General features: G+C 42.5%; 1 protein-coding gene across 1 annotated transcript in view; it reads left to right on the top strand.

Moving 5' to 3' along the window:
- The window catches only part of ATP8A2 (ATPase phospholipid transporting 8A2), a 303180-nt gene extending 296567 nt beyond the window's left edge, over positions 1–6613 (top strand). The window contains exon 37 of the mRNA XM_041416052.1: positions 6416–6613. Within this exon, the coding sequence (XP_041271986.1) occupies positions 6416–6513 (98 nt within the window). The 3' untranslated portion in view covers positions 6514–6613. The remainder of the gene's footprint in view (positions 1–6415) is intronic.
- The last annotated feature ends 3711 nt before the right edge of the window (positions 6614–10324 follow it).

Genomic DNA, 10324 nt, shown 5'->3' on the forward strand with positions numbered 1-10324 from the left:
GTTTGTATTGCCATTGCAGTAAGAAGTGACACCCCTGACTGCTTAAGAATCACAGAGGAGTCAAATCTCATTGCTGGCTGTGTCTCCTTCTGTAGTAGAACTGTTATGGCTCGGGTTATGGAGGCAGGGATGGGATAATAGCTGAGGTGTTCTTGTTTTCCATGGGAAATTGGACTAGAAGGGGTGGGACAGTGATGGATCTGGTAGTCTTTGTCCTTGATAGAGCCATTGGAAGTCAAGGAATGTAGGGTCTTTGGCAATCAATCCCACTATGTCTGGGGAGAGAGGCCAGTGAGCAGAGCAGCCCTGTGGACCACATTTCTGCAAGGATTTAATCCTTTGTATAAAGGAGACAGGGATGCTGATAGCAACATGGCTTTGGTCATGCAAGCACGCTCTTTGAGGAGATTCCACAAGCAATGACTGGCAGAAGAAATCCATAAAATGCACAAAAAAATGGCTGTCAAAATAGTCTGCTGTGGAAACTTTCCACAGTCTATGAAACCTGTAAAGCAGTGCAGAAAGGAGATACACCAGGAGGTAACTAGTCAGACTTAGTATGTGCTTTTAGTCTCAAAGAGCACATCATCAAGTTGTTAGTAGGTGAACAGCTATTGGGAAAGAAAAATGAGATCAAAATAAACTGTAATTTGGATAACCAGCTTCCCTTTAAATGCAGATGATGAAGTGATAAATGAGTCAGGCCAGTCAGGACAGGTTACAATCAGCAATCTGTTTTTCACATGAACATAAATTTTGACTGGGAAGCTGTTAGGATTGAAAGATGATTTTTGTTATGTATCCGCGACTTCTGTCATCTCTTGTCAAATATTATTTTCCAGTGTTGCATAGCTGCTATATGTACAAGGCCATGTAAAATCCAGGGAACATATGTGCTGTTTTCACAACCCTAAATTGTACAACTGTTTACTAAATGCTAGAAATCTTCAAAGCAAAGAGTTGATGAATAGGGCAGTAGCCTTGACATGCCAGGCTGGTATCTTAAATCACACTACAAGCACTCTGTTTGAAGTCAACTGTTCATATGTTTCCACCAGGCCCTAAATTCCCAGGCTGTGAAGACCAAAAATTGCTTTTGTGACTTCAACTCAGAATCTGTTGCTTACATATAAAGCAGGAGAATGGTTTGTTTAGTTAGAGCTGACAAAAGCTTAAGCAAATGGATTGCCTTGGAAATGGGATTAAATTTCGTAGCACAGATTGTAAAGATGCAGTACTGGGTTGGAAATTGCTTTATTTTTGACAGCAACCATTTCCAAATGTCTTGGGAGGAAGCAATGCCTAAACAGCTTTGTTTGCAGTCACATGGAAAGGAAAAAAATCTCACAGGGAGTTTCTGGTGATCAATGGTGGAAGCAAAGAGCTGACTGAGGTGAGGCTACACAGCCCTGTACAGGAGGCAGAAGCTCATTCTGTGTGTTTCCTTGGCTCTGTGTTGGTGAGCCAGCCCTTCTCCAAAAGCATTACCAATACATAAGACCTTAAGGCATGATGGGTGGCTGGAGTGCTTCCATGCAGCACCAGACTCTTGTGTGTCCAGCCCCCAAAGTGGGCAACAGAGCTGCACAGCCAGTGCCATGGGAGTGCCAGCCAGGATTAGTCTCTCAAACACCTCCTCTCATTAAAGAAACTGGCTCAGAGTGGCTGCCTTGGAGAGTAGCCCTGTCCTTTTGGAAGGGTATATGTCCTTAAAGTAAAACCTTCATGGCTTATTTTCTTGCTCTTTGTTTCTGTGCTCCTGAATTGTGTAGACCTGCCAGAAGCATGAAAGAAATCTGTCTGCTGGCTGTGCTGTCAAAGATCACTTGGTTCCTTTCTACCAGTATAACTTCTGGGATGTTTATGAAAACTTAAAAAAGAAGGAAGTGTGAAGCTCCTGACTTTAGTGGAAGAGTTGCATATGGTTGTCAAGCCCAGGTGCTAAAATAAAACCATCTCAGTGCAATCTTGTAAGCAGTGCTGACAACACTGCTCCCCAGGCTGTGCTCACCTCCTGGTGAAGGTGCCTGGTGAAATTGGTCATTCCCTGTTGCCATCTGCTTTCTGAAACCTCTTAAGAATGAGCAGGAAATGCTACCAGGCTCCTCTCAGATGTGTCTTTGGATCCTTCCCTTTAGCTTGCTGTGGGGCTCATCCTTGAGGGAAGGAGCAATAATGATATCCAAAAACTCTCCCTCAGAGGGTTTGCTGGCAGTGGGGTTTTCCTCAGGTGTCCATCCAGGTTCTTGTCTTTTTTACTGCTGTGACTTTGTGAGAGCAGCACCTCCTTTAGACAAACTCTGTAGATATAAAAATGGCTCTTGACCTCCCCTTTCCTCCTGCATGACTGACCTGTATCACCCGTGCCCCCAGAGGATGGGAAGTGTACCCTCCATCCACAAGGAAAGTTCCACAGCATCCTTCCAGGGTGGTTTCCCTCCTGTAATGCCCCTGCTGGTGTTCAGTTATCATTTTTCTCAATATGCTCTTTAAAAATAGAGCTGAATCTGCTCCCATGAAGCAGGGCTTTGCCAGAGCTCCCCCTGAAACACCAATAGCCATGCCTGAGTGAGGATTACTGCACTTGGCCCAGGCTTCCTATGCTAGCAAAGAAAATCCTTCTTCCTTTGACAGAATATGGTGATTTCAGAGAGTAAATCTGAATGCAGAGCATATGGTTTGCACCTTATTAATCAGTGGAGAAAAAGCACCTGTCATCTGAGGTTCGTTTCACAGTATGGGGGCTGACAAATAATAAATAATAATAATGTGTTCATGCTGAGGGCTCTAATCCCACCATTTATTCTCCACTAGCAGACACCTTCTTCCTTTCACTTTTCTGCTAGTGGATTTTTATTTGAAAAACAACAGGGGAGCTACTTGAGATGCTTTTTAAACTCTTTTTCCTCTTATCTTGCTTGTGTTTGAAATATAATATACATTCTGTATTTTTTCCAAGTTACATGTTTGTTGACTGTTATGTGGCATTGCATATTTTAATACCAATTTTGGGAAAAGAAATAGGAATAATTGGTTTAGAATTTGATGCTGTGGCATCTGACTCTTATTTTCTTCTTGGAAATACCAGTAAGTTGGTATCTGAGCTTAAGAGATGGGACCATTTGTCAGGAATTCCTCTTGGGCCCTTAAGAAAACACAGGCATGGTTTATCAGAAGAGAAATTAATTACTTCAGTAAGCATTAGTCAGACTGTTCAAGATTTTAGGCAGCTTTCCCTTTCCCTGGTTAAATAGAAGATGGTTGCTGAGTCAAAGCTGAGTTAGCATTCACTTTTTAACTGGTAAATGTGAACTATGACATCACAGCAAATCTCCTTAAAAACTCTGCAGAACCAAATGTTTCGCCTGAGACAGAATTTGGCTGGTCAAGTGATACCACAATGTTGATTTTCATTATGTCAGAGAGAGTTTTGCTTTCCAAGAAGCAATATTTCCTAAAAGATTTTTTAAAAAAATAAAAGGTATCTCACATCTCCCCTACCCCCTAAAAGTTTTAGGGGATTTGCATCTGGGCATTTTTCTCCAAAGGCAAACAAAAGGATGCATTTTATACTTTGGACTGTACCAAACCATAATGCCACTGCAGCATGGACCAGTGAAATGCTGCAGCAGGTGAGGGTTCTGATGGGCTGCCAGTGACAGCTGCCCTCTTGCTGGCTGGCCTAAACAAATCCTGGGGCAGACAATTTGGGTGTATCAGGGGAGAGTGCAATAAGTAGAAGGCCTCTAAAATAAATTCCTGAAGTGACTAAAACTGTAAGCAGTCCTCCCATGAGGAGATCTTCTGGAATAAAAAGAGCTCTCTGGACACTTTCTGGTCCTGGTCTTGGAAGCTGTTGCCCTGAGAGTGCTGTTGAGCTTGCACAACGTTGCCGTCTGTGTTGGAGGCACACCCATGGAGATGGTTGCTGTAGTCCAGCAATGCACAGACCAGAGCAGCCATTGCAGTGAATAGAAAAAGAGTGTGTTAAATTAGAGACCTAATGGGAGACTAGATTCGGATCTACTCATAGAATATCAAAGCTTTAAGAAAACCCAACAGGATGCTTTTAAAATTCAGTAGATTGTCTGATAATATCTGGTACCAGTGAAACCTTAGATTTGATGAGAATGTGAATCTCTTCTTAACAAATGAGCCCCACTGAACGATATTCAAAAGTGCCCCTTTCTTCCACTAATAGAAAGTCTCAGAGTATAAAGGTCCTTCCTTCTGTGGGGGTGAGTGGGTTGTGCCCAGAAAGCCTCAAAGAAACATGCTCTTTCCTTGGGCTGCTGCAGGACATCTGAACAATAAGGGCCTTGTTCCCAAGGCAGGCTCATAGGTGTAGTTTTAGAACTGGAGTTGGGGGAAAAGTTCAAACTTCCGGAAGGTTCCCTAGTAACTGACAGATGGAAACTTCCATTGTTTTTGGATGGGGTCCGGAAGCAGTCGAAATGTAGAGCTGCTTGGGGAGTGAGGATGGGACTCAAGCATTTGCAGCATTTTGATTCCACAAGGCGCAGTCAGCTGCCTCAACAGCTTGAAGTTCAATTTTAATTGTAATGTGAATAGAAAAATGTAATACGAACTCATCTTCCTGTATAGAGGTCTACAGGAAAAGTCTTAAATGAGCTGCCAAATTCTCTTCGACTGAGAAGCTTGGGGGTCACAACCTTTCCCATGACATAGGCACAAAACCCTAGTTTCTGGTAGTCCAGGATGGATGAGGGACATGAACATGTAAGGATACCCCTCATATTCTTAATCACAGATGATCTTAGCCTGAAATGTCTTGCTGTATTTAGGTGTTTTCTATTGGTGTGAGAGTGGGGAACAGGTTCCTTTGATTGAGTTTTGCATTGGCGTTGCGGAGTGCTTGGGCTGTCTGCAGGCCTGTGCCAGCACTGGGAATAAGCAGGTCATGGGAAGATGACACTTAGGACTGACTTGTGTGGTCAGTGCTGGATTTGCAGTAGTTATGGCAATTGAAGACTCCATTATGCTGGATGATCTCATGGATAAGTAAATATGGCAAAGCCACCTCAATGCAAATCAGGTAATGGGACATGGGATTCAGTCTTCTAGGGCTTAAGCTTGTGGTCTTTGACCAAGTTGACTTATCCATGGAGAATTTAGCCAAAAATGCTAACAGGATGCTGGCCCTTCACATGGAACAAACCCACTGGAGGTGTTTGTTTAAGTGTGAATCTACCCTTTTTTAAATGAAAGCGTGTTTTGTACATCGTACTTCCTTTGCAATGATCCAGTACAGACATACTTTTTTCCAAAAGACTGTTTGCACTTCATGAATGTATTCTGTGAACCTTCAGCTACAGGCAGGAAAAACGAACCTGTGCCTCTGTAGCAGTATGTATATTGGCTTGGAACCGCTCAGGGAAAATGAAATGGGATGCTGGGATGATTGGTCATGTAATCAAATCAAGGTTCCTGCTGTCCTGCAGTCACTTCCATGAGGGATATGTGACTGGAGCAATGTAGATCTGTTTGAATCCCCTCCACTTACTGGCAAAGATTTCCTGTTGTACTTGTGACTCAGGATGTCAAAAATATCCTCTCCTTTGCTATAGTTCTCCATTCAGAATTTTCTGTGGGGCCACATCTGCAAATCTGTCTGCTATTTCATCATGTTGGCCCATTAGCTATTTGTGACTGTTTTACCAGCATTGTGGTGTTCTGCAGATGCTACAAAAAATGTCACTTGCCTGTCCACAGTACTTTAAAAGAAATCAGCGCATGGTTATTTTCTTCTGAGTAGTTTCTAGGGAGACCACAGGATTGTGCTAGCTAGCAGGATTAACAAAATAGACACCTCCAGAATGTGTGTTTGCTCTATGCAAAATATAAGTGACTGGCTGAGAGAATCAAGAGTTTCATGGTGTCATTCATCAGATTTCACTTGAAAAACTGTTAAAAAAAATCTGAGGGGAGTTAAGAGGAAGATGTGAGAAAAATCTGGTTGTGGGCTAGACATTCCCACCTTTCTCCAGAGTAACTGCTGGTATCAAGCAGACTTCAGAGGAGTCAAGCTGGAATGCAAATCTCTACTTCTCTGTTAAGTCTTTAGAGAAGCTCTGCCACTATGGGAGTACTATGGGAGTGTGTTCAAATCAATCTGTAGCTGATTAGGTTAACTCAGAGGGCATTGGTGACTGTGTGCACTCTCCTGGCCTGGGGAGGGGAGCAGAGGGACAGAGCTGGCAGCAGGCACCCTTTCTGTGCCACGTGGGCAATGCAGTGCGCAGCTCTAAGCATCAGAAGCACAGCACAGAAATTAAGATTGCTGTAGTCTCAATCACATAACTTCTGTGATGCCTAGAACTGTTTCTAAAAGTGGTCTGTGCTCTTGAGCTCAACTCCAGCGACTGATTTCTTTTTTCTTCTTCTGCTTTTTCAGATGGGTATGCATTTTCTCAAGAAGAACACGGTGTTGTTTCCCAGTCGCAAGTTGTTCGATCCTACGATACAACCAAAAGAAGAACAGAAATAGAATAAATTATTCTTTACTTGATGGGTGGTGGGAATAATGGGATTTGGATCAATGCATCCACATTCATGACTAGGTCTGCCGGCAGCAGCCAAAACACCAGAGAACTCATTTCTGTGGCCTTAGCCAAGAAGTTTCTGTATTCTCCCTGCAAACCTTGAGTGCATATTGTGGGGTGGAAATCATTGTTTGACTTCAGTCGCAAAGCTCTGCCTAAAGTTTTGTTTATGTTGTTATGAAGCGTTTGACTGTGCTATGTGAGGTGTGAAATTAAAAACAATGTTTTACCACTATTGAAAACATCAGCATAAGGTTGTTCAGAGGGAAAAGTAGAAAATTTATGTTCCATGAGAAATCAGCCTTTGCTTAATTGGAACGGGGTGCTGAGATTTCCTGTTTAGTTACACACAGACCAAGTGCACACGACTGCATGCAGACTTTACTCCTTCTTGTATTCACTGTTAATTAATTTGGCTGAAATTTTCAACAGACCATTCGGTGTAAAATTTTTGATTGCAACACAGTTTGTAGCTAAAAATGCTTATTTGCCTTCTTATGGCAGAATAACACAGGATAGCAATCAACTACCTAGACTATTTCTTGCCCTTGTACAGGATTTATTAGGGTTCTATCTTAGCTTTCTGAAACCCAACTAATAGCTTACTCACACAGCCGGGATGTGGAAGTCAGAGCTTGGCAGAGCAGCTGTCTCGAGTGCATGGCATTGTACATCAAGATGAACTCAACTAGGTGCCTCCTCATAATGCTTCATGATGTATTTGGATGTGCACTTCACATGTAGCCTGGGGCTTCCCTCCATGACCCCATTCCCAGTTTTATAGTAGAACAAAACAGCAAGAATTTCAATTTAAAGGTACCATCTTGTTAGATGTGTTGATAAGATGTACATTTGCCTAGGAGGCTGATAGTGTAACCCTAAAGAAGCCTTCCCCATGCCAGGTGGGAGAGGTTTGCAGAGGAGGGCAGGAAGGGATTACACACGTCTGTGCACACACATGGACACACACAGAGCTGGCCATTGTGAAGAGACGACCTGCTGTTTGTTTGTTCAGCCAAACCAGCCCTTCTTCTAGATCTGATCCATCAACAGGCTTCCCAAAACACTCAGACCCGTGAGCCCTGGAAGGAATGCTGGCTCCATGGCCTTGCTGTGCCACTGGGACAGGCGTGCTGCTGCATAGATTGAGATTTTGAAGAAAAAGAAGAAAAAAAAAAAAAGGCAAAAACTGGGGCATAAGTTAAAGCTGAAAGAGCTCTTAGAAAGCTTATGCTGTCCTCCAGACAAGTTTTATTAATTTTAGTCACCAAGCCACGTTTCTGAACAGTATAAAGTAAATACTGCTGTGTTTAAGCCAGGCTTCATGGTAAATGTATATATACATCTGTGTATTTAAAAAGTTGGCGTTGTTTTTTGCCCTATTGACCATCATCCAGAATTTTTTATTGATTTGAATATATCCAAAAGCAATTTGAATATGAATGTTTATGTTTAGCAAAGGAGAGGAAAGCTCCAGCCTGGCCTACTGGTTTAATCTTCCTTAAGGGTTGCGAGTAAATGCCAGCACTCAAGTGCTATAATTCAATTTCCAGTGCCACCTCAGAAGTTCAGAGTCCCCTTCTATTTTAGAAAAGGCAAATTTTGCTCCTGCAGCACCGGTCAGGGTTGCTCTTGGATTAGGCTGATGGCACAGAAGGAAAAGTCATCACCTTCTTTTTGCAGTGCTAATGAGACAATTATGCAATAAGGAAAACGTGCAAATAATTTTGCCATAGGCATGAATGTCAAGGGGCCAAGTGTGGATGTATGTATTTTCTGGGAGAGGAATTTTGATTAAAGGCACAAATAGTAGTGCTGAGAATAAATAAGAGGAGAGTAAACCTGATCCCAGGAGTTTTTAAATCATAATGCTGATATAACCTGTTAAACACTTCCTTTTATTTAGAAACCAAATCTGTTTAGGAAATGTGTGGTGTAAGCCTCTCCTCAGAACCGCTAATTGTTTCTTCCTTTTGTAAAAACACAAGGAAAATTAACTTCCCACCAAGGCAAAATGAGATCAGCTTAGTCTTTGTACTCTAAGCTACACACCAAACATTGGCATGTAAACAATTTGGAGGCTTTTCATGAGACTGCAAAAAAAAAAAAAAAAAAAAAAAAAAAAAAAAAAAAAAAAACTTTTAAAAGCCTTTGGGTAATGAAGAATGGCAAGTAAATGTGTTAAGCAGAGAATAGAAGGGATCCTGGAGTTTTTTCTGTTCTTAACTTAGGGCAACAAAATTTTGCAGAACGTAATGAAAGGTGCTGGGGAGGAGCAGCTGTCATCTGATGTGATTTATTTTATTAGTGCAGACTATGGGCTGTATCATTTTGACCTCCCTGTAAATTGAGGTCAGTGTGTGTCACAAACAAAAACCGTCCCTAGAGTGAATGGTGGCTTAGACTGAGGTGCGTGTGTTGGTTGTCAGCTCAATGGGAATTGCACATGGGATTTGTCACAGGGCTATACAGTATGTGACACTGGGGCTAGTGGGTCAGACTTTATCATCACTGTATGGCCTTAATCTCTAGCTGAGGTAATTCTGTAGAACCCACCCAGGTCAAGACCTGGCATTCTTCTTGTTCTTTGGAGTCATTACAGGAATTAATGTATTGTAATGTGCTGCAGACTGGTGTTGGAGCTGCTTGTCTTGATGAGCAGTGATGAAGTGCATTCGGGTGCTGTGTTAGCAGAAGGAGAATGACAGCTGCTCTGCATCAACAGAATTCCTTGTTCCTTAGGGCAAATGCACGGAGCAGTAACAGCAGCCTTTCAAAGTGCTGTGTGAAAATGTTATCAACTAGACAGGGTATCGGAGCAGAAGGAATGGGGAATTTCTGCGTGACTGTCCAGACTTAACTGCCGAGCCTTGATCAGAAAAGGCCTTCCTGAGCAGCTCTCTGCACTGACCAAAGGGAGATGGGTTTGGATATTCAGATGGAAGTGGTGATTTTCCTGAATTACGTTTGGCTCTGGTTGCTGCTTTTTATAACACCATAATCACAGCTTGCATAGAAGCTGCTGCTCCTTTAATGATTGCCTAGTAGCAATTTAAAGCTGGTGAGTGGGAGCCTGAGCTGCTCTGAGCACTGCTGAGGAGTCTGTTGACATTTTCTTTTCCTTGACAGGGCTTCAGGTCTTGCTGTAGGGAGCTAGAATGGGAAGTCAGTAATAACTTGTCAAGGAGAAATGGTGAATAACCAATAAAAGTATCTGGGTCAAGCTAAGCTGCTAATATACCTAAAAATGTGTGTAGAGTTAGCATGAACTATATGGGCTGTAAATTAAGATAACAGTCAAGCCTCGCTAATCTGCAGTTTACTAGACTACACACCCCTTAGTGCATGGCCAAAACCGTGCAGTCTCTTCCCCTGCCTCAGCCAGCAGCTCATAGCAGATGCTGCAGGGAAGTCTTCTAAGATTACATTGTTTTTTACAGCATATACTGGATTGTGTTCGCTGGGAGACAGTCATAATAATAAAGTCATAAATAAAGCAGAGAAAGCTTTATTTATGCAAATATGTGAAATGTAGGAACGTGGTCAGTGGCCACACAGGATGCAACTTGGCCCTCTGTGGAGGACCCAAGAGCCTGAGAGGTGCACAGTCCTTACACTGCCCTGTCCTGCAGACTTAGTTTGCTCTTTTGGGCTAACTCACTAAATCTTCTGTTTTCGCATTGCCTCCAGTCATCAGTGAAGACTAGTGGTACTCTGTTTGCATTCTCCCTTGATTTTATATCTGATGATTTAATTTAATC

This window comes from Onychostruthus taczanowskii, unplaced genomic scaffold (genome assembly GCF_017590055.1).
Source record: "Onychostruthus taczanowskii isolate IOZ18803 unplaced genomic scaffold, ASM1759005v1 scaffold50, whole genome shotgun sequence".
Lineage (NCBI taxonomy): Eukaryota > Metazoa > Chordata > Aves > Passeriformes > Passeridae > Onychostruthus > Onychostruthus taczanowskii.